At 37.4% G+C, this 25275-nt stretch overlaps 1 protein-coding gene across 1 annotated transcript in view; it reads left to right on the top strand.

Annotated features, from left to right (window-relative positions):
* Positions 1–25275, top strand: part of LOC127505020 (leucine-rich repeat-containing G-protein coupled receptor 6) — a 104719-nt gene that overhangs the window by 22972 nt on the left and 56472 nt on the right. The window contains exon 2 of the mRNA XM_051880254.1: positions 23531–23602. Coding sequence (XP_051736214.1) covers positions 23531–23602 — 72 coding nt within the window. The remainder of the gene's footprint in view (positions 1–23530; positions 23603–25275) is intronic.

Genomic DNA, 25275 nt, shown 5'->3' with positions numbered 1-25275 from the left:
CTATGGAAGGAAGGATTACAAGGCAGAGAAAAGGAGAGCGCAGGGACGAGACAACGGAGAGCGGGAAGAAAAGCGGGAGATCACAGCGACACTTAGAGCCAACAAAGGCGGTGGGAGACGTGGAGGAATGCGTTTTTGGTGGAGGACAGGGAGGGGCTGGGTCCAGGGGTCCTGGGATGGAGCACATTCAGGGGAATAAGACACTCAAAATGTCTTTATTAAAGGGTTAGTCCACCCAAAAATACTCACTCATACAGTATGTCATTCCAAAAATGTATGTCATCCTTTCTTTCATGGAAGCTTGAAGACTTTTCTATGCAGTCACTAGGGGTGTCGCAATTGACTGACATTAAAAATTTAAATTATCATGTAAATACTACACACGATTATCGTAAAACAATTCAGCGCCAATGGACACACCATTATAGAAGATGGTGTTATTGCATCTTAACGCTGGTTGTCACATAGTTTGTAGATACTACTGCCTCTCAAAATGTTGAGGTGACAGGTGAAAGCGAGTGAGTCCATAGCTGCACTTGAAAAAAGTTCTCACTGGTCTGGGAGTTTTTTTGGACGGGATGTTCCACTCCAGTCTGCAGCAAGTGCCTTTCAACAGTAAATTATTTCTGTACGCTTTTGTACAGTTATTGTAACTCTCTTCGTCTTCCTGCACTTGTATTTTGAGTGTGATTCATTGATCAAAAGTATAATGATTCATAAAAGTATCATAGAAGTGGTTCAAATGGCTCATACATTTATTCCAAAGCTTCTGAAGTCATACTACAACTTTATGTGAAATTCATTATTCACTGAAATCTTTCCCTCCTGTGGCTCGAGAATCTCATCGGTTTGATTTATGAATGAATCATTCCAACCAGTTTTGTGAATCAGATCAACCAGTGTATTAAAAAGCTCAAAGAACGATTAATTCACAAATCTGACATCGCTAGTTCTCTCATGAACGCACCAGGAGAGCTTTTCACATTTTTTTTTTTTTTTGGTCACATTTTAGTTTAAGGTCCAATTCTCAACATTAACTAACTATTAACTATGACTTTTGCCTCAATAAACTCCTAATTACTGCTTATTAATAGTTAGTAAGGTAGTTGTTAAGTTTAGGTAGGATAAAGGGATGTAGAATATGGTCATGCAGAATAAGGCATTAATATGTGCTTTATAAGTACTAATAAACAGCCAAAACTGTAGTAATATGCATGCAAATAAGCAACTAGTTAATAGTGAGAACTGGACCCTAAACTAAAGTTTTTTTTTTTTTTAGCTTAAAATTATAGACTGTTCTCAAATAAATACAACAAATATGACTTCAGAAGAAGTTGGAATATAATGCATTTTTTTTTTTTTTTGTATGATGCTTTTATGCTGCTTTTGCATCTGCAATTTTTATTTTATTCAATTATACTTTCATGAAAAAAAACAGTATTGTGTTCTGCAGAAAAAAAAGAAAAGAAAAAAAAAAAAAACAGTAATGGTAAATTTGTATATTTTTTAGTGAACTATTCCCTTAAAAGAGGCAGTTTCATCTCCATGCCCTTGTAGACGGAAGGAAAATGAGGGAGAAAAAACGATATCGAGATTGTTTGAAGGACATGGGCACTTTAAATAGAGTCCTCATGGAGAACACTGGCGGAGGCTTAGGTGTCACACACATTGTCTCCTTTCAGGGAGCCGCAATATGGCAACAGTGCAACTGGCAAGCGGTTCAGACAGAGTCCAGAAGTTCTTTCTTACCAAATTACAAATCACTAAGAATCACACATTTAATAGCAGATGAGATGCTTAAACTGTCATCTCAGATTCCAAAGACTTTGTTTTGTGGGTAAGATGATCTTTAAGAGATCTTTAAGAGAATCAGTGATGGAATTCTGCTAGTAATCCAGGTATTTTCATTAGATTTAGAGAACAATTGAAAACCTTCCCTCCAACAATATGATTCCATTTACCAGCCTTCAACAGTGGTGGACACAAATCAAATACTTGAGTAAAAGTACAGATACCCTAAGAAAATATTATTCCAGTAAAAGTACAAGTACTCTTTTTCAGTTTTACTTAATTAAAAGTACAAAAAGTATTGATTTTTAATGTACTTAAAGAGTTAGTTCTCCCAAAAAAATAAAATTAAGTCACCATTTGGCAGTGAATAGCGACCATCATCAAGCTTTTTAAAAAGCCACAAAAGTATCACAAAATGATCCCATTCAACACATGCTGTATATTCAAAGTGTTCTGATAAGGTATATGATAAGGTTTGTTAAATGATTAGTTCTCTTCTGAATGAAAATTTCCTGATAATTTACTCACCCCCGTGTCATCCAAGATGTTCATGTCTTTCTTTCTTCAGCAGAAAAGAAATTAAGGTTTTTGAGGAAAACATTCCATGATTTTTCTCCATATAGCGGACCTCAACGGTGAAGGTCCGAATTGCAGTTTCAGTGCAGCTTCAAAGAGCTCTACATGATCCTAGCCAAGGAATAAGGGTCTTATCTAGTGAAACAATCAGTCATTAAAAAAAAAAAAAATTGTATTTACTTTTTAACCACAAATGCTTGTCTTGCACTGCTCTGTGATGCGCCATGCATTACGTTGGAAGTACCGCGGTAGGGCGAAAAACTTTTTCTCCTCCAACTTCAAAATTGTCCGATATCGTTGTTTTACCTTTTTTTGTAAAGGCCATTTGACTTAGTCTTTGCATATTCGCTTTGTACTTGTGCCTATGTCACGCGTGACCTTTCCAACGTGATTACGTAATTTGTGGCGCATCCCAGAGCAGTGCAAAACAAGCATTTGTGGTTAAAAAGTATTTAAATTTTTGTTTATTTTTTTTTTTTAGAAAATAACCGATCGTTTCACTAGATAAGAGCCTTATTCCTTGTTTAGGATCATGTAGAGCCCTTTGAAGCTGCACTGAAACTGCAATTTGGACCTTCAACCCGGTGAGCCCCAGTGAAGTCCACTATATGGAGAAAAATCCTGGAATGTTTTCCTCAAAAACCTTAATTTCTTTTCGACTGAAGAAAGAAAGACATGAACATCTTGGATGACATAGGGGTGAGAAAATTTTCAGGAAATTTTCATTTAGAAGTGAACTAATCCTTTAAAAAACAAACAGAAATTGAATGTATTATTTATTGAAAATCCAGAGCTTGGCCGTTGGTCTTCTGTGCAGTGCGCACGTTCATGAGACTATTAGCACCACAGTTCACTCAAATTCACCCAGAAAAAGCACACAAGTTGTGAGAAATCAAGATTAATAAAAACACGACATGAAATACAATCCATGTACTTTCTTCTCTGAAGTGAATATATCCATTGTGTTCGTCACAACAAGAAATTATTGCATTCACATCTGTCAGCTGTCAATCTGACTGTCATCTGACAACCGAAGTTCGGTTTCCGTCCAGAAAGTAGGGATTTCTAGGATTTGTATTTCATGTCGCATTTTTATTAATCTTGATTTCTCACAACTTGTGTGCTTTTCCTGGGCGAGTCAATTGCGACACTAACTGAATTGAATTGCGGAGTGTTATGAACATGCAGTCGTGTTATTAGAGCGTTATTACAACCTGAATTCCGGAAAAGTTGGGACGTTTTTTTTTTTTTTTTCAAATTTGAATAAAATAAAAACGAAATCACTTTCAAATCACATGAGCCAATATTTTTCTCACAATAGAACATAGATAACATAACAAATGTTTAAACTTTTACAATTTTACAATTTTATGCACAAAATGAGCTCATTTCAAATTTGATGCCTGCTACAGGTCTCAAAATAGTTGGGACGGGGGCATGTTTACCATGGTGTAGCAGCTCCTCTTATTTTCAAAACAGTTTGAAGACATCTAGGCATCGAGGTAATGAGTTTCTGGAGTTTTGGTGTTGAAATCTGGTCCCATTCATGCCTGATATAGGTTTCCAGCTGCTGAAGAGTTTGTGGTCGTCTTTTGTTTAATGATGCGCCAAATGTTCTCTATAGGTGAAAGATCTGGACTGCAGGCAGGCCAATTCAGCACCCGGACTCTTCTACGACGAAGCCATGCTGTTGTAATGGCTGCAGTATGTGGTTTTGCATTGTCCTGCTGAAATACACAAGGCCTTCCCTGAAATTGACGTCGTCTGGAAACATTTATATATATTTCAGCATTCATAGTGCCTTCCAAAACATGCAAGCTGCCCATACTGTATGCACTTATACACCCCCATACCATCAGAGATGCTGGCTTTTGAACTGAACGCTGATAACACGCTGGAAGGTCTCCCTCCTCTTTAGCCCGGAGGACACGGCGTCCGTGATTTCCAACAAGAATGTCAAATTTGGACTCGTCTGACCATAGAACACTTTTCCACTTTGAAACAGTCCCTTTTAAATGAGCCTTGGCCCACAGGACATGATGGTGCTTCTGGACCATGTTCACATATGGCTTCCTTTTTGAATGATACAGCTTTAGTTGGCATCTGCAGATGGCACAGCGGATTGTGTTTACCGACATGGTTTCTTAAAGTATTCCTGGGCCAATTTAGTAATGTCTTTGACACAATCATGCCGATGAGTTATGCGGTGTCGTCTGAGGGCCCGATGACCACGGGCATCCAATAAAGGACTTCGGCCTTGTCCCTTACGCACAGAGATTTCTCCAGTTTCTCTGAATCTTTTGATGATGTTATGCACTGTAGATGATGATATTTGCAAAGCCTTTGCAAGTTGACGTTGAGGAACATTGTTTTCCACAATCTTTTTACGCACTCTTTCACAGATTGGAGAGCCTATGCCCATCTTTTCTTCTGAGAGACTCTGTCTCTCTAAGACATCCATTTTATAGCTAATCATGTTACAGACCTGATATCAATTAGCTTAATTAGTTGCTAGATGTTCTCCCAGCTGAATCTTTTCAAAATTTCTTGCTTTTTCAGCCATTTGTTGCCCCCGTGCCAACTTTTTTAAAACCTGTAGCAGGCATCAAATTTGAAATTAGCTCATTTAGTGGAAAAAAGTGGAAAATTTCTCAGTTTAAACATTTGTTATGTTATCTATGTTCTATTGTAAATAAAATATTGTCTCATGTGATTTGAAAGTCTTTTAGTTTTCATTGTATTCAAATTAAAAAAACGGCCCAACTTTTCCAGAATTTGGGTTGTATAACAATAGTTACACTGATTAGTCAGCACTATAAGAAAGATTAGTGCAGATATTTAATATGTATTGACATATACACATACAGATGGTGACACACAAATGCAGACATTTAAGCATGTTAATGGGCTTAAAGAGCTCGCCCTTTCACTGCATATTTAGTGACAATCATGACCTAAATATGATTTTCATTGACAATAATCAATACTAAAATGTGGCATTAGTAGCATCAGTCGAGTGCGCATTCAAGCACGGACAATATCCCAGTTCTTGACTCATTTTGACCGGATCATTGAATCAGTTAGTTGTTGACTCAAAAACATCTACAATTGGATCAATCCAATTCTCGAATTATACGTTTTTGTGAAATGCAGTGGAGTAAAAAGTACTTTACTGTCCACCACTGGCCTTCAATAATGTTATGGCTAAATTTTCTTAATTAATAACCACATAATAACCACCAATTAGATCATATTAAAATGATCAACTGATCGGTCACAACTGATAGGGATGTAAGACACTAAATGCTTATAATAAAATGCAACTAGACACAATATCGACATGATAATGTGGCGCACTTGTGGTTGGACACTTCAAACAAATGCTACAAAGCCATTGCCAAGTATGTGGGTCAAAGGCTGCTGGATATTGTATAGCGTGAACAGACTTTTTGTGAATGTTTCTGTGGCTGTATTGAGGAAGTAGGTCTATCAGTCCACTTCCTGTGAGTATTGTCCATTGGTGTGACCTTTGACTCATGCCTCTAGTCCAAACCACGTCATCTTTTGTCTATATGCAAAAGGAGGCAGACGGAACAGAACAATGTCTGTTCTGCCTGTGTCCGTGTGGGAGGTAGAGGGAATTCTGGGATATAGAGAGCCTTCTGTGTTAAAGCGCATGTTGTGTAGGCTTACCCTCTGATGCTGGTGTTTGTATCACATTTGAATTTCTCTGAATTCAATTTGCTGTTGGTGCTTTATAGAAGTGCACAAAAACGTCCTCTCGGGGCCTAATTCTTCTAAAGCTCCGCAAAGCCAAGGCAGCTTTTCGCGAACTTATTCAAGAGGAAATTGAACAAAGTGATGCCGAAAAGACCAAAAAGTTATTAATCTCAGATGGATGTAAAAAAAGACGATGCAATAAAAAAAGAATAACATCAAACTAGATCTCATAATAGGCAGCAAGGCTTCAATGAAGATTATGACGAACAGGAATTCTGAGCCCCATCAGTGTGTGTGTGTGTGTGTGTGTGTGTTAAATCAAATGACATCCTAGCAATGCCCTGAGGGAAAGAGAAGTATAAAGCGCAGCTCCCATGACGCATCCACAGACTAAACATCCAATTTAGCCACCCAGACATCTGACTCTTTTTCTGCTTCTTTTTATACCATTAAGCATTTGTGGTATACAGAAAATAAAGGACGTCCAATGAGAACGCGTCTTTCCCTCCCTCATTCTTTCTGTCCTAATTTTCTTCCTTCCTATTCTCTTTTTTTGTTAGCGTTTGTCTTGTGTTTTTTCGCTCAGGTAAAAGAGTGCCCTCTTGTTCATTGTGTATGAGTGAAAGGGAGGCCACTCAGAGCAACAAAAGACAGAATATGGAGCTCAGGAAGCTTGACAGTATGTAAAAGAAAAACATGTCTCTAGGAAAACAGAAGGAGGGGAAGTGAGTATTGTTTCCTCTTTCCTGTGTCATTGTGAATCTGTGTGAGGAGAATGCTAAGCCAGACTGCCTTTTCAGGGCTTGAGGAAGGGCAAATATTGTTGTTCTTTTCTTTTCACCAAATTTCTCTCTCAATTTTCCACAGTTTTCCATTCAGGTCGGGGTATCATATCCTCTTTCATTGTTGAGTTTGCCTCAGTCGATTACGTAATTGATATTGCCTACACTTCAAGAGTTTCTCTTTTTGGATCACTCTTCAAACATTTCCTTTTCAAATCCATCCTGGCACCTGTTTCAAAATACACCTTTAAATGATCAAAGCAATTTAAGCAAGCACTCTAAATCATTCCTGTTCACACTAACATTTTCCTGTATTTATTAGCTGTTATCGACGGGAGCGCGTCCAGACTTGTGTAGGAAGGAACACAGTGACTTTTGAGCAGAGGGATGTAAAAAGGATAGTTCGGAAAAAAATTAAAGTTCTGTCATTTACTCAAGCTCATGTCATTCCAAACCCGTATGCTGTTATTCGTTCATAGTTGTCATATCGGTTGTCCTCCAAAATTGAAAAACAAGCACCATAAATGTAGTTCACACAACTTATGCTTTTAAGAATACATCTCACTTCATTGGCCAGGCATCAACCAATAAAATGACTTCATTCCCACTCCAGCCCCACCCCCGGTTCTGCTCTCTCGCATCTGTAAGTACAAGTGCACAAATGAGATTTGCAACAGGAAAATCACACTAAGACTTGAAATTGCACTGCGAGATTTGAGAGGTTGTAAGTGGTGATGTGGTTGTACAGCAAGACTGAAGTGCACATGTAAATATGTAATACATATCACATTTGGGTCTGCCTTTTTGTTTATTTGAATGTCATTTTACACATCTGTAATTATTTTTTAAGCTAATTCAAATACAAAACACAAGTGTTTTGATTATTGTCTGTGTGTGCAAATCGAAACATTCAGCTTTCCAACTTACAAATACAAATAAATATTAATGTACAAGTTCTCAAATTCAAATCTATAAGCTCTCGAGTTTTGACAGTCTTTTACCCTGACACTGAAGCCACACAATGGCTTTGTCTGAGGAACACACTGAGATTCAAGTATAGCTGATTGGATCATTGAGTCATTGAGTTGAGTTGAGCATTGACTCAGTGAGTTGGGTCATTAAGTCACTGAGTCACTGAGTCATTAAGTTGAGTCACTGAGTTTAGTCATTGAGTTGAGTCAATGAGTTGAGTCAGTAAGTTGAGATGAGTCATTGAGTCAGTGAGTTGAGTCATTGAGTTGAGTCACTGAGTTGAGTCATTGAGTAAGTGAGTTGAGTAAGTGAGTTGAGTCACTTAGTTGAGTCATTGAGTAAGTGAGTTGAGTCACTGATTTGAGTCAGTGAGTTGAGTTGAGTCACTGATTTGAGTCAGTGAGTTGAGTTGAGTCATTGAGTTGAGTCAGTGAGTTGAGTTGAGTCACTGAGTCACTGAGTTGGGACATTGAGTTGAGTCAGTGAGTTGAGTCAGTGCGTTCAGTTGAGTCGTTGAGTTGAGTCACTGGGTTGAGTTGAGTCGTTGAGTTGAGTTTAGTCATTGAGTCACTTGAGGCGCGGATTGTTTTCTATGAAACGTTTAATGAGAACCATTTTCTATGAACCACAAATCAGAATGATTTGTTCACATTTGGACTATTTTTATGGTGCTTTGGTGATTTTTTTGTCATTTTTTGAGCTTAACAGTATACAGAGCCCTGCACATGACATGTGAAAGAAAAAAATAGATATTGTGACCATAAATTAAGAATTTGTTCCCCTGATTTATTAAATCATGGCCACATTGAAATAATTATTTCCCTCAGTCTAGGTAAATCATGGCTAGTCTGTAATAATTTGTTCTCTCATTTTAGTTAAATTGTGGCTATGCTTGATTCATTTGTTCCCTTGTTTTAGTTCAATTGTGGCCACGTTGTACTAATTCGTTCCATCATTTTAATTTATGTTATATATAACAGCCAGCTCTGTATAACAACCATGATCACTATGATCTGTTGCTTTTTGGAAAATACCTTTTTATTTTTCCAAATAAGAAAGACAGACATGCAAGTTTGGCTTGACATGGGGGTGAGTAAATGATTTAGGTTTTAGAAGTGTTTGGGAAGAAGCAGAAAAGAATAAGAAGTACAAGATAAAGCCACAACCTGCGTATAAGAAGAGAAAGCGAGAGAGTGTGAGAGAGAGACGGATATGTCTGCAGGGCCTACTTTTCTCTTTTGGGTGCATGTGTGGTTTTAACCAAAGAACAGCAGGACTAGAGCAGCAGTGTTAACGACAGAGAGCTACTGAATGGGATCCAGCACTTTGAAGAGGACAGCAGCACCTGAGGACGGCCTGTTTGTCTTGTGGCTTTCCACCAGTGGCTCAGGATTCACAGGACTGTGTAATGTTTACCCAAACATGTCAGCTTTTAAAGTTGGAGGGTGATGAAGGGGAGGATTATGTCTGCCAGGCTGGAGGAGGACCAGAGTATGAATGGGGCAGAAAATGCTGAACGACAGAGAGAAAGACCGATATTGAGGAGTTGTAGTAGCTTAGTGGGTAGGACTGGATGGAAGTAGTTAGGAAGAGACAGAGGTCAAACAGTTTGGAGATGACAGGGACCACCAGACAGAGATCATTCATATCCTCTGTTTGAGTAAGGAGACTGCATATCACAGATAGTGTGGTGAATATAACTTCTCTCACCAGCGAATGACTACTCTCCTAAAGCTTTGTAAATAAACCTGCGATTTGAAGGTGCGCCCCATTTCGCATGCTTCTACGCTTTTCTATGCCATTTTGTGGTATAAATAGTGCCTTCTAAACATTTTTTGTCAAAATTCTGCTGCCAGGCCAGTAGATGGCGATGTCGCTTTGTAAAGAAAAACTACGCGCCTATATGTTGAACATGTAATACGAATGTGCATGACGTCACTGTTTTCACAAGTTCGTGTTTTTGTAGTTTCCATGGAGACAATAACGGTATCGGTTTCAAAAATTGAATTCTGTTTTCAAAAGTTGAATCCTGTTTTCAAAAGTCTGCGTTTTCAGGCCCCCAAAACAGCGTTGTCTTGTAAATGATTAAAATGCCAAAATGCATTAAAAAATTCCCGCTTTTAGCTGAAAATGGTGTTGTGTAAACATCCCGAGTCTAGTTTGTATCATGATCCCATTAAAATAAAATTAAATCAAGTAATAAAATTAAATAAAAATGAAGTAAAAAAGTAAAAAAATATAATAACTATTGGCCGTGATGTGAAAGAAATTTAATAAAATAAAATAGTTAAAATAAAAATAGTAATAGTAGACCTTTGGTCATTGAGTGAGATTTTTTATTTTATTTTTTTTTTTAAAAAAAAGCTAATAAAAATAAAAATAAATATTTAAAATACACCTTGGCCATGGAGTATTAGAAGTTAAAAATGCAATTAAAAAAGAAATAAAATGAACATGATAGAAATGTTATAAAGCAAAATGTCATAAAATAATGTAATAAATATGAAATAAAAATGAAATAAAATAAACCTTATTTATGAAGTGAGAGAGGTAAAAAAATAAGAAGAATGGAAAAAAAAAGTTATAGAAATTTTTTAAATAAAATGTAATAAAAAAATAAAAACTAAAATAAAAATAAGTAAATAATATAATAATTACACCTTGGTCAAAAATTAAAAAATAAATAAACAAATAAATGTGATAGAAATGTAATAATATAATGAAATAAAAACAACATAAAATAATAAAAAAATAAAATCTTGGTCACTGAGAGAAGTTAAAAAAAGAAACTAAAATAAAAAAAAATAAATAAATAAAATATCCATTGGTCCTGAAGTGAGACATGATATGATAGAATTTTCTCTAAAATAAAATATAATGTATAAGAATCAAATTCAACCCCCTTGCCATGAAGCAAGAGCAATGTGCTGTACAGAAAGCTGTGACTCAGGCGTAGAGTATTATGTCCTGGTGTTCCATTGTACAAAGAGGAACCCCTATCCTCAGTCTGTCTTTTAAAGGGCAACTATGATTTTTGCCTTATCGCATGTTATGTTGTGAAGCTTTAACTTCAATCCCTCCTTCCTCTCCAGGGTGGTCTCCTCTGAAGCTAGTGTAAAGACACTTTGAGAAGCTTTGGCCCCTGACCTGCAGGAAAGTGTTTGTGAGTTAGTGAGTGTCCATACAAGGGAGACAAAAAACAGGAAACGTGCCAACAATGCTCAGATTGTTCCAGTAGTGCTGATAAATGGGCCGCTGTCATCAAGGGGGTGAGAAGGACATAGAATATCTCTAATGAACACTCAAATAACACTCACACCGGCCTTATCAACAAACAAAGCAGCACGAACTAGAGCGTTAGCTTATCACTATGCTGTCCTTTCTGTGTGTGAGGTGGGATCTGCTCACAGGAAACAACTTCTGAGCAAAGTTTAAGACTGTTGTTTTGGGTCCATGGGTCGCTCTGATATGCCATTACGTCAGCTTGGAGTGAATGATGAATTGAAGCATGGCTCCGACCTCCACACTTTGTTTCACCCGAAAAGGGCTTGAGGTTTCTCACCATGGAGACTATATCAACTTCTCCCAAACAGCCTCTTAATCTATGCATCTGTCTCACCCACTTTTCCCCTTTCCTTTCTTCTTTAAAAATATTCTTATGCTCCTCGGCAGAAATTTTGCATTTGTCAAATAAAATTCCCAGAAGTTTCCTTGCTGTTCACAGCGAACTCGCCCCAAAGGTTTTTACTAATGCGGTAGGTCTGACTCAGAGATCGAAGTCATCATCATCATCCAATTCATCATCATCATCATCATCATCTTTGTCAACTTCTGACACACCTTAATGTTTTTAGAAACTGGAAAGTGCTGAGCGCACTTGTGACTTTTAAGTTTCCATTTAACTTTCAGCTTCTGCAGTGAAGACAGTGTTTTCTCACATGGATCCTAGGCAAACTGTACAGTAAATGCAGTTATTGTAATGGGAATAGCATGTCATGCTTTAGATTTGAGCTGGCGTGAGGCAGTAGAGATTAAAGCATACCTGTGCCAGGGTTTGGCGGAAGGAGCGAGCCCTCGAGAGCCACTTCAAAGATGGCTATTACATCTCCTCTCTGTTGCTGTGCCTCGACACGACCGGCAGAGAAGTCCAGTCATGTCTCCAGTGGCGGATTCCTTCAGCACCCTGCTTTTGTCTTTGTCCACCTCCTATATGTGCTTGATGTGAATGATGTGGAAAATTATTTGTGTAGGCCTATTCAAAAAAAAAAAAAAAAAAAACTTGAATGCATTGCATACATACAATGAAAATTTAAACAGAAAATAAAATAAACTTTGGCCAGGAAGTGAGAGAAAAAACTAAATAAAATAAAATAAAATAAAGTATGAATTATTTTCAGCATGGAAATGTTTGTTCAGGTTGTCAAATGGTAACCCCAAAGAAACTACATGTCATATTTTGATTCAAAAACATCATGCCACAAAGCTGAAAAGACATTTCCAAAAAATAAAAAAATAAAAACGTAAAACTAACTTTTACTTACACTCTAAAAAATGCTGGGTTAAAAACAACCCAAGCTGGGTTGAAAATGGACAAACCCAGCGTTTGGGTTATTTTAACCCAGCAATTGAGTTAAATGTTTGCCCAACATGCTGGGCAGTTTTATTTTAACCCAACTATTGTTTAAAAATGACTATATGGCTGGCTTAAAATGAACTCAAAATAGGTTGGAAATTAAAAATCAGACACATAATTACTAGTTCAGTTAAATAAACAGACACATAATTACTAGTTGAGTTAAATAAAACTAACTTGCAGGTAGGGCAAACATTTAACCCAACTGCTGGGTTAAAACAACCAATTCACTGGGTTGGTCTATTTTCAACCTAACTTGGGTTTTTAACCCAGCATTTTTAGAGTGTATACCATTAGGTCATTAAATACATTTTTACACGTTGTTGATAAGAAATGGTTCAAAATAGTTGTTAAAAAATTACATTTCCAAAAACTGGGCACATGCACAGTAGACATATAAAAGGTTTTTCTTTTCATCATCTTGAACATCCTTATTTGTCATTGGTCCAATATCCAAAGGCATAAGCCTACAGTAAATTTAACAGAAAAACTAACATTATAAATGCATATTCTTCTAAATAGGTTATATTATTGTACTTTTCAAGTCTTACACTCTTAAAAATAAAGGCTCTTTAGTGGCATTGATGTTTCCATGAAGAACCTTTAACATCCATGAAACTTCCAGTACACAAAAGGTTCTTTGTACTGAAAAAGGGATCCCTAGATTTTTTTTTTTACAAAAAAATGTTCTTCACGTTAAGAAAATAATGGTTATTTTACTGAAAGGTTCTCTGAGGAACCCAGAATGGTTCTTCTATGGCATTGCTGTGGGGAAAAAAAAAAAAAAAAAAAACCTTTGGAACAACCCAATATATACACCTTTAAAATTTGTTGAGGACATACAAGAACATGTTTGCTAGTAGAGTATAAATTTCTGACGGATCTAACACGGATGAATCTCTACCTGTAGCGATAATATAAAACTCCTCTGATATTAGAGTAACAATTATAGAAGAATAAAATAAAGCATATTTTGTTACCGTTTGGAGCTTGGAAGGGCTCAGTTTGAGCAGATGTTTTATGCCATCATCACTGTCCTCGTCAGAGCTAATTTCCCAGCACATTCAGCAAATGATAGTTTTGAGAATATGTTTGAGATCGTGAATATGAGCCCATTCGCGAGCTCAAAAAAAAAAAAAAAAAAAAAAACTATATCATTTTCACCATCTTCAAAATCAACATTCTGATCGCTGACAGCTTCACCAGGTCCATCAAGTGACAGTGACAGTCATATTTGATTTCGTTCAGTACTTGCTCTGCAGTAAATCGCTGAGCCATGAACACGTTTTGCTGATGATACTTCCTATTCTTTCGTTTTCTGTCTGAATGAAACGTCACTTCATCATTGTGTATCAGACATTGCCACCTTGTGGAATAAAGGTGAATTGCACTTATTCTGTCATCAAAGATTCAATTAGGCTATTGTTGTGCAAAAAAAAAAAAAAAAAATATATATATATATATATATATATGTGTATGTATATGTACACTTATACACACCTCAGGTCGTTAGTGACCCTATACAATTTTTACAAAAAAAAAAATGAATGGGAAAACAGGCATTCTTTTATCATTTTTTTCTTTTTATATTGTTTATAATGAATTGATTGAGGAATACTAAGAATATTGATGTCTAACTTAGTGAATGACGTCCCGGGTCGATAAAGACCTGAGGTATGCATTTAAAGGGGGGGTATCACACAGTTTCTGCCAATCTCATGTTAATCTTGAGTACCTATAGAGTAGTAGTGCATCCTTCATAATTCCAAAAAGTCTTTAGTTTTAAAAGGAACATACGCTGTACCGATACTTTCTGAAAACAGGCGAGCGCCTGGAGGCGTGCCGTGTGAGCAGAGCTAAAGAGTGAGGAGCACGCGCAGCTTTTGCGTAGCGTTCGTCTGCAAGCTATCAATGGTCAGCTAAGCATGTATTTAAACGCACACAATACACCATCCCTGGATAACTTTTGAATCACTATAATGAATATAGCATATAGTGAATGATGAATAATGAATTTATGAATTCACTACATTCGTGTTGTTTACATTATATGCACTTAGGTGCCTATTGCCAACAAAACAGACATTTGAAGCAGTTTTACTCACCACCTGCGGTTCCGACTCATGGCCGGGATCATTACCGCTGTGACCGCTCCATCTTTCAGTTTCAAGCGATCTGTAAATCCAGCGTAGAACTGGGCCTTGTTTATGAAACCATAAGCGCCGATTCTGAGGGCTCGAGCAGCCACGGAAAAACAAGCGATATTCTCCATTCATTTTAACCAATAAAAAAGTGATTGCAACTATCAGTTTATGGTTATTTTAATAACAAATATCGAGAGCGCATCAATGTAATGTGTGAGCACAAAACTCTAAGATCCACTTAATGCTGGGTTCTTTGGGAAGCAAGGTTATCTTTCCTTCACAACCAAAAACACACTTCTTTGGTGACACTGTTGATTTCGTGAAGTCCTGTGACCTGTGCAGCGCTGCCGACGACTTCCGTAAAGCCGAACGCGCACTGATGGGCGTGTTCTTGCTCTCTCGCTCTGGTCGACGTGAGCGCGTGCACTTCTCCAGGAGAAGTGCCCGTACAAGGAATTCCGACCTTTCTGATGTCACACAGTCACATACTCGAAAAAAAAAAACTGCGAAATTTATGAGGATTTGGAAGAGTATTTTTTGGCACAGAAATACTTTGTCATTTGTCCAACTCGTGTTTTGAAACTTTGGCCATGTTTAGCATGAGAATCCAACTCTTTAACAGTGTAAATAAGTCAGAATACATGAAATAGCATGAATATTGATGTATTCATGCCCCCCCCTCCTCTATTCTATAAATATAACTATTGTTGTTCTGTATAAATGTGATATGCATGCTAGTACAGTCAATATTTTTGACTATCATTTCTCTGTAAATGATAAACATCTTAAACATTCATGGGGTAAATGCGACACAGTGCTGGTAGAGTCAACACATGCTGGCTTTCTCTCTAGCTAGGTTTATGTCATGAGTCCTTAGAGGGCTATAAATGCTTTTGTAACCTACACTTTACCTCTGTCCAGAGTGTTAAAGTCATGAAAACATGGACAGGTGGTCCTATTTCACTTAAGCATCCACTATATATAAAAGAGTCATTCTACAGTTGCAGTGGCAGATGCTGTCACTCACTTTTAGATCAAACAGCAACAGGTTTAAAATACCGGTTTCTATAAATGGGAAACTTATAATAATAATAATAATAATAATAATATAGTTATTTGCTGTTATTATGTGGTAACCATTTTATAAAAGCAATAAGACACTAAGGCAATGTTGTAGTCATAGATCAAGGCATCTCCTCAACGTGAAATGTGAAAATGCCACCGCAGCTGTAGAATGAAGTTGAAGACAAAGGCCAGAATAACATGTAAATGTATGGTGAAGGGGGAGAGACAGCAGAGAGAGGCAGCAGCTGTTTGAAACTAGTAAAGTCTTCATTGCATGTGTTGACGTTTACGAGTATCATCTTTCCAATGGTCGTGCATCAAAACCCCTACATGTGCAAACGGTGGGGGAAGAGATTGCAACACAGCCTCGATATATACCGTCTCCCGCAAGGCATCCTGAAGGGGATGAGGCTGTTATGAACAAACGCTCCTCTAACTTGCCGCATTGCCTGAACACACTTAGTAATAACTGAAATAATCATCAGGAACCATGTGTTCAGCGCCTAAACATGGCTGCCAGATATTTCCTTTGGTCTCAAAACATTGTGCTTATGACCTCTTGTGAACCAGGATTACGCCTATCACATCTGCCTTTCTTTAATTAAAATAGAAAAAATATATAAAAAATAAAGAAAACCAATATCTTCTTGATTGCAGTGGTTGCAATAAGAAGGTGCGTGTGCAGTGTGAAGAACATGACTTTCTCCGGAAAGGCAGCAGGAGATCGGTTACACTTCTTAATGTCTTAAATCAACATTGCCCATTTGGCTGAAAAACAAAAGTTGTTTTCATTAATTGTAATTATTGCAGTAAAATAGCAGCATGTGTTAGCTGAGTGTGGAAAGAAATAAGGGTTACCACATGAGGGAGCGGTTTTATATTGAAAAGGAACTGTCAACAGCAGGGTTATTAACATACACTGAAACTGAAGATGTAAGCTATTGACTTAAAAACAATTTCGCAAACTAAAGTAACAAAATTATCTATAAGATGAACGAGAGTGAATGAGAGTAACAAACTAATAACCAAAATAAATGAGTCATTCTGATTTCAGTTTAATCTGTTTAGAAGACATCCCACCTGCAGATGGCGATGTAGTCTGTGATGCAAGTAAGCCAAAAGTAAGATTGTTTTTACACAAACCCTGGACCAAACCATTGTTCACAAAAGGCGATTTGTAAATGCATAAAAAAATGGCAGATGGGCTGAATTAAAAATGCAAATTCACTCTCTGACAGTAGATGGCGCTTACAGAAAAACAGAAATACCCTGGTTACTCCAGCACACAATGTGCTGCACAACTTTCTTTTTCTGACGCTCGATTGTCACAGAAAATAAAAGAAGTCAAACAGTATTTACTAGGGGTGTAACAGTACATGTAATAATACCGAAAATTTTCAGTTTGGGTCTTTTGGTTCGGTATGCATGTGTACCGAATGAATACAGTGTTGTTTAAAACTCTGCACGCGCGGAACATCTCTGTGTGCAGAACGTGATTTCAAACTCTGAGTTTCCCCCCTAGGATGGGACAATATTGCTTATATCGATATACTCTGATGTTGCAAACACATCTGAAGAAGGACTCAGAGTGAGATGCTAAGTGTACGATACAAGTTGTCTTAGCGTACATTTACATGACAATGATGTACTAAAATGGAAAAGTTTTTCCTTAGATTTTTTCGCTTACAGACGTCAACATTGTCAAAACGATCCCTGTTCACACGGATCAACGAAAACGATTAAAACCACTGTATTATTCATGACAGGCCAATAGATGGCGATTTCACTAAAGAAACACTACGCGCCTATAGACTGAATACATAATACACATGCACATGACGTCACCGTTTTCACAAATTCGCGTTTTTGTAGTTTACATGAAGATGATAACGGTATCGTTTACAAAAACTTACATTTTGAAACCAGATTTCAAAAGCATGCGTTTTCAGGTCCCTAAAACACCCTTGTTGTGTAAATGAATGGCCAAAATGCATACATTTTTTACCCCATTTTTAGTTGAAAGTGGTATAAAGGGCCACTTAAACATGAGACGTGCTTCTTAAATCTTAAACATGGCTTGCCCTACTGCCAGATGCATGTGTTGTTTACTACATTTCAGACATGTTTTCCTCAGCACACAACTTACATCATACAGTTGTATATACTTACCTGTAAATGTTACAAATTCTGGCGCACAAGTGCGTATCAAATAGATGGAGCAGATTAGAAAGGGAGAACAATAATTCTAACCTTATTCTACAATATTTTGCTGATATATTTTGCATCCAAAAACACTTCAAATCTCTTCCCCCGATTACAACAACACGATTTCTGTGGCTGTGGCTCCTAAACTTGCAACCAAAGATAGCCTGCAATAATTTTCTGACAGGTTTAGGAATTTAGCATGGTCATCTCACAGTGTGTTTGCTGCTACAACCTATGTCTTCTATACTAACTTGTGTCATAGCCTACGATTCAATAGGTGTCATCATTGTACAGTCTACACGTATGTCGTACCCAAGTTTATTAGATCGATCATACTGTGTGATTTGTAATGATATTATAGGATTTGCGAAATCGCACAGTCTGTAGCAGGCCTAACAGAAGCGGCTCTGGGCATGTGACCAAAAGGCAGAACCTGATTTCACCAAGTACAACATGTTCCTGGATCAATATCTTTGTTGATCCTGGAACAACATTCCAATCAACCAATCAAGTTTACAGTTTATGTCAAGTTTAGGCTTACAACCAGGGTTAGGTGCTTCTACATCTCTGTTATTCACCTATTATTTCCCTCTGATTTTAGGGATAACTTATGGGTAGGGTTAGGTTTAGGTGTAGGGGTAGTGATAGGGTTAGGTCTAAATTTTCGGACATGAATGTTGTTCCAGGATCAATAAAATATGTTGACCCAGGAACGTGTTTAACTCTGCAAAATCAGGAGCAGCGAGGAGCAAGAGCGCAAAATTTGGAGCTCTTTGGAGACAGCGATGGGCGGATATTTACATAGCTAAATATTAAGCGTATTAGCACAGAGGGCATTTGCTAAATTAAAATGGAGCAGGTGGTACATCCTTGATCAGCTTGTCTTAAAAAAAAAGTTGTTAAATCCCATTATCCTCAGTTCTGACTTAGTTCACTTTTTCAAATGAAAATTAGCCCAAGCTTTAATCCCCCTCGAGCCATCCTAGGTGTATATGACTTTCTTCTTTCTGATAAACACAATTGGAGATATATTAATAAATATCTAGCTAGATATTTGACTTCATAACGTGTTAAATATGGATTTTTTATTTTATTTTTTACACAAACGCATCGCTTCGCTTCAGAAGGCCTTTATTAACCCCCCGGAGCCATGTGGAGTACGTTTATAAATGGATGGATGTGGATGGAGACACTTTCTTCAGCTTCATACTCGTTAATCCCGCTCACTGCCATTATAAAGCTCGGATGTGTCAGGATATTTATTAATATAACTCCGATTGTGTTCATCAGAAAGAAGAAAGTCATATACACCTAGGAGGGCTTGAGGGTGTGTATAGCTTGGGGTAATTTTCATTTGAAAGTGAACTAATCCTTTAATGAGGTTTTTTGTATGTGGTTTGCTGAGTTTACACAGCTATAAATCTTTTTTTCTTTTTTCTTTTTTTTTCTTTCTGATATTGTTTTAATATACTGGTTATTTCTTTGTAGCTGCTGTAGGCTAGCAGTCAACACCTTGATGGCAAAGCTCATTAAGTCAGTTCATGTGTGCGATATTGGGAGCAGTTCAAAACTCAAATATTCCCTCCAGTTTAACAGGTTTGTGTTGACTGCATTCCATGCCACCATGTCAGTGGAAAACAGTGGTGGTCAGGTCAACTCATTCTGTTTCTTTTCCTGAGTGAAGTTTTCCAGGCCCCATCTACAGCAAATTAGCTTTTCACCTTGTCATGGTTGACACACTGACAAAACAAATAAATAGCAAAGTATCAAAGTCTCTGTGATGAATATTTTCAGACTTTTCAGTTTATCTTCTCAAGCCTGGTGGTCCATGGTTATGAGAAGCTGCCCTTTTGGCTATTTCAGACCTCCAGAGACTACAAATGAAGTAATGTTGCAGTTTGGTTGCATCAATGTCGATTTGACATTGCCTAAATGAAAACCTTGCTGAAATGTTCAGGCTCAGATGTTCAAGGTCTTTGCAGTAAAACCACTTCAGCTGATTCCCGATTCATCTGTTACACTTCTGGAGTGGCTCAACCCTTGGTCTGAATAATTTATTACACCTATAGTTTGAGTAACACCATTGAGATCCATCAGGCTGTGTCTGAAAAATGCTGCCGTCACAAACATAGCCGTCTATGGTGTCTCTTAATCTTGTGTGTGTGGTCGGTTGAAAAAATAGCAATGGCATCTGACAGAGCAGTTAAAAGAAGTGAATGTATTCATTCATTTCAATTGTTTAATTTTCTTCAACTTATGAATAACATCCACTAAGAAATAAGCCTTGTAGTTACTAAATATTTGTTCGGTTATGTCTAAAGCTCATGTGATATGGAATTAAGGTATTAATATGCACCCTTTTGGGGTAGAAATGGTACAAAGGGTAGAGTTCCAGTGACAAGCTAAACTAAGCTGTTGAAGGCAGCAGACAATGAAAAATATTCCTGATATAAGGTCATTTTACACTTTTAACTCTTTTCTTTAAAGATAGAATATGGATAAGTTTCATTAAAAAAGCAACATTTTGAACAAAAAGCTGAGAAAATCACATTTTTGTCAAAGACTTTGTCTGGATTGAATTCAGAACTATGATCAAAACACAGATGGCATAGATTGAGTCCATCAACACCCTCAAAGCTTTACAGTCCTGTACCTCTTTCTGGGCCGACATTTCATTCAGTAACATTTGACAGTTTTGATTTAAATCCTGTTGAATGTTTGATGATCGTGTTATTTTACATGTGCATAAGCAATGTTTCTATCAATTGTTTCTGCTTCTTCTTCTTCACCTGTGTTTTGATGCGAAGATTCTGTACTCTATCAGAAGATGCATAATAGTGGGAAATCTTTAGACACTAAACCATAATCCATACCAACAGACCATAGTTTATTTAAAGGGTTAGTTCACCCAAAATAATGTCATTTATTACTCACCCTCATGTTGTTCCACACCCGTAAGACCTTCATTCATCTTCAGAGCACAAATTAAGATATTTTTGATTAAATCCGATAATATGGTAATTAGTTGACCCTTGACGATGTGGGGATATCAGTGAACACCGTCACAGATCAATTAAGACTTAAGAACACACTGGGGTGATGGGTATGTATGAAGGTAAACATAAATATATATACCTAATATATATAGACCCTGAAATGTCTCTTTAGGTCAAATTTAACAGAGAAAAAATATAAGAAGATCTGGATGCTCTGATTAGGTTGAAGGCAGAAAACATCTGGAACACAACTACACGCACACACATACTGCAAACCAGAGAGGAAATTACATCCGTTGAACAATAATTCAGAGTGGAAAGTTTTTTCCTCTTTTATTGTGTTTTTCTCTCCACTCTTCCTCTCTGATGGATGGTAAAACGTGCAGGTGTGGGTTTTCTTTGATATGAGAGTCCACATGTTTCATTCAGAAGGGTCTTGGCTGCCTTCAGAAGAAACTGTCAAAGCCAGAGCCTCTCATCAACCGACCCAGAGATTGTCCAGATCTCTGTCTGAAGGTGTTGTCTAGATCAGGCAGAGTCTATAATCAACACGATTGATTAGATGGAGTTGGCACAGCTGATAAGGACATCAGATCCGTGTGCTCGCTTTGGGTTCGGGCAGAGCGCGTAATCACCACACTAACTCTGGCTCTGGAGTCCATTAATTAATTGAACGGGAAATTGAGAGAGGCAACTGTAATAATAACAATACATAAAAAATAAAACACAAGGCCAGATTTCACATGTTGTAATCAAGGGTTGTATTGTTGCTCTGTTTTTGAAGCCAGCCAACTGATGTAGGCGGTATTTTCATTTGAAATGCGAGATCTACTGTGTTGGATTACTCATAATTACTCTAGGAGTATAATCAATATTGTGCAGTTTTTCATCTTGATTGCGCTTAAAGCTTAATGAATATCACAAGATGAGAATGAGGATGTTGATCAATGATCACGATCATGTCCGCTCCGGTTATTACCAGAAAGTAAAATATGCGTCAGTGGAGCCTGATGTTAAATTAATGAACTCATAAACTAATGAAGCATAAACTCATAAACTAAATATCAGTATTTCTCTGAAACACATAGACCTAGATTAAACAAATGAGTCGTTCTCAACTGGATCATGATCCAAAATGAGTCACAGTTCTGTTCTGATAGCCACATACAGCAGGCGAAAACAATGATAAACTTAAATAACACAATAAAACTAACTACATAATCATGCATAGTTTAGATATAATAGACTTTTAGAAGGGAGGAGAAAACAAATTCACAAAATTCATATGCGGCTTGATAATATGGCTAATATTAATTCAGCTGTTGTTTATGCTTTTACAAACTTGACTGTTTTCCTATTTTGTTACATATTGCTAGATCTGTGCAGGTCCTGATAATAAAAGTTTGATTATGAAGACATTTTTACACAATGTATTTTTATAAAAACAAACTTTATGTAAGCAATAAGGTACTTGAGGCTGTGCTGTATCATCAATAAGTCACGGCTGAAGGCTGTTGTTAGGCACAACGCTTCGCTTTACAACCCCTACAGCCGTGACTTATTCACGATACAGCACTAGCCTCAAGTACCTTATTGCTTTTATAAAACGGTTACCACACAATACAAATATTAAAGCCAAAAATATGTATCAATGCAACTTTCATGAAGTAAACTTTCACTAAAAGCCTTCCTTCCACCGGAAAAAATAGTCCTTGACCATGACCAGCAACAGAAGTTACATTATCATGCCATTAGATGGCGGCAAAGACCGTCTTTATAAGTGTGTCAGTCAGTAGCAAAGACTTTTACATTGAAAAGACTAAATTGTTGTGAACATGGAACAAGATGCAACTGACAAATGCTTTGACTAGCGCTGTCAGTCACGGGAAAACCCCTTAACTGTTAAAAGGACAAGATAATACATTGGACATTTAAACAGATTTTTTATTACGAACACAGGACTGACCTGAAGGAAAATGCTAAATCTGAATGCAGGTAATAAACTTGCTTACCCAATCTCTTTCTCACAATACTCTTCTACATAATACAGTAAGCTTCAGTGAACAATATCAATTGAGAACTACAGTTTACGTTGCTAAGAGTGGTTGCTAAGGGTGTTATGTAGTGATACACAGAACCGTTGGGTGAAGCGGTCATAACCGTGTTTTATTGTGATTAAAACACAGCTATTGACCAGTCAGAATCAAGGACAGAATCTAACCCTTTTATACTTTTATAATTATATACTATACAATACCATTCAAAAGTTTGCGGTCAATAAGAATTTTTTTTAAGAAATTAATACTTTTATTATTATTACTAAAATAAAAATAATACTCTGCAAGGATGCATTAAATTGATCAAAAGTGACAGTAAAGACATTTAAAATGTTACAAAAGATTTCTATTTCAAATAAATGCTTTGAACTTTCTATTCATCAAAGAATCCTGAAAAAAAATGTATCACGGTTTTTACAAAAAGATGAAGCAGGACAACTGTTTTCAACATTGATAATTATAATAATGTTTCTTGAGCAGCAAATCAGCATATTAGAAAGATTTCTGAAGGATCATGCGACACTGAAGAGTAACTGATATCATTGTCATTGCCGCTGACCCTCCGTTTCTGTTTTTCTTCTGATTTTAGGGATCTCAGTATGAACAACATCAGTGAGATTCAGCCCAACGCTTTCCACAACCTGCACTTCCTCAGTGAACTGTAAGTACACACTTCTTCACTTTAAGTACACTTCCTCAGTGAACTGTAAGTGCACTGCAGCGTATTTCAGTTGGGTTCACCTCTATGGTGTGACAAAACGGTGTACACAAAAAATCCAGCTGATGAGTGGTTATTTATGTGAAGCGCTTCAGTGAAGGTTAAGTTGGAGAATGACGCAATTCCAGATGTGTTATACAAGATCTAGATAGCATAAAACCATGAATAAATAAATAAATTGGGTTATAATGACCTTAACATGCATTGTGTATTTGGGTAGTTGATGAATAACATGTTGATTAACTTTCTATTAAAAGTTTCATTAATATATATATATATATATATATATATATATATACAGTGCATCCGGAAAGTATTCACAGCGCTTCACTTTTTCCACATTTTGTTATGTTATAGCCTTATTCCAAAAGGGATTAAATTCATTATTTTCTTTAAAATTCTACAAACAATACCTCATAATGACAATTAAATTCATTATTTTCCTCAAAATTCTACAAACAATACCCCATAATGACAACGTGAAAGAAGTTTGTTTGAAATCTTTGCAAATTTCTTAAAAAAAAAAAAAAAATCACATGTACATAAGTATTCACAGCCTTTGCCATGACACTCAAAATTGAGCTCAGGTGCATCCTGTTTCCACTGATCATCCTTAAGATGTTTCTACAACTTGATTGGATTCCACCTATGGTAAAGTCAGTTGATTGGGCATGATTTGGAAAGGCACACACCTATCTAATAAGGTCCCACACTTAACAGTGCATGTCAGAGCACAAACCAATCCATGAAGTCCAAGGAATTGTCTGTAGACCTCAAAGACAGGATTGTATCAGGGCACAGACCTGGGGAAGGGTATAGAAAAATTTCTGCAGCATTGAAAGTCCCAATGAGCACAGCTGACTCCATCATCTGTAAATGGAAGAAGTTTGGAACAACCAGGACTCTTCCTAGAGCGAGCCGCCCGGCCAAACTGAGCGATCAGGGGAGAAGGGCCTTAGTCGAGGAGGTGACCAAGAACCCGATGGTCACTTTGACAGAGCTCCAGCGTTTCTCTGTGGAGAGAGGAGAACCTTCCAGAAGAACAACCATCTCTGCAGCACTCCACCAATCAGGCCTGTATGGTAGAGTGGCCAGACGGAAGCCACTCCTCAGTAAAAGGCACATGACAGCCAGCCTGGAGGACTCTCAGATTATGAGAAACAAAATTCTCTGGTGTGATGAAACAAAGATTGAACTCTTTGGCCTGAATAGCAAGCATAATGTCTGAAGGGAAACCTGGCACCGCTCATCACCTGGCCATTACCATCCCTGCAGTGAAGCATGGTGGTGGCAGCATCATGCTATGGGGATGTTTTTCAGCAGCAGGAACTGGGAGACTAGTCAGGATCGAGGGAAAGATGAATGCAGCAATATACAGAGACATCCTTGATTAAAAACCTGCTCCAGAGCGCGCTGGACGTCAGACTGGGGCGAAGGTTCATCTTCCAACAGGACAACGACGCTAAGCACACAGCCAAGATAACAAAGGAGTGGCTACGGGACAACTCTTTGAATGTCCTTGAGTGGCTCAGCCAGAGCTCAGACTTGAACCTGATTGAACATCTCTGGAGAAATCTGAAAATGGCTGTGCACCGACACTCCCCATCCCACCTGAT

This window comes from Ctenopharyngodon idella, chromosome 22, assembly GCF_019924925.1.
Source record: "Ctenopharyngodon idella isolate HZGC_01 chromosome 22, HZGC01, whole genome shotgun sequence".
NCBI classification, from domain to species: domain Eukaryota; kingdom Metazoa; phylum Chordata; class Actinopteri; order Cypriniformes; family Xenocyprididae; genus Ctenopharyngodon; species Ctenopharyngodon idella.
The sequence above is the reverse complement of the archived record's forward strand: the minus strand, read 5'-3'. Positions and strand labels throughout refer to the sequence as shown.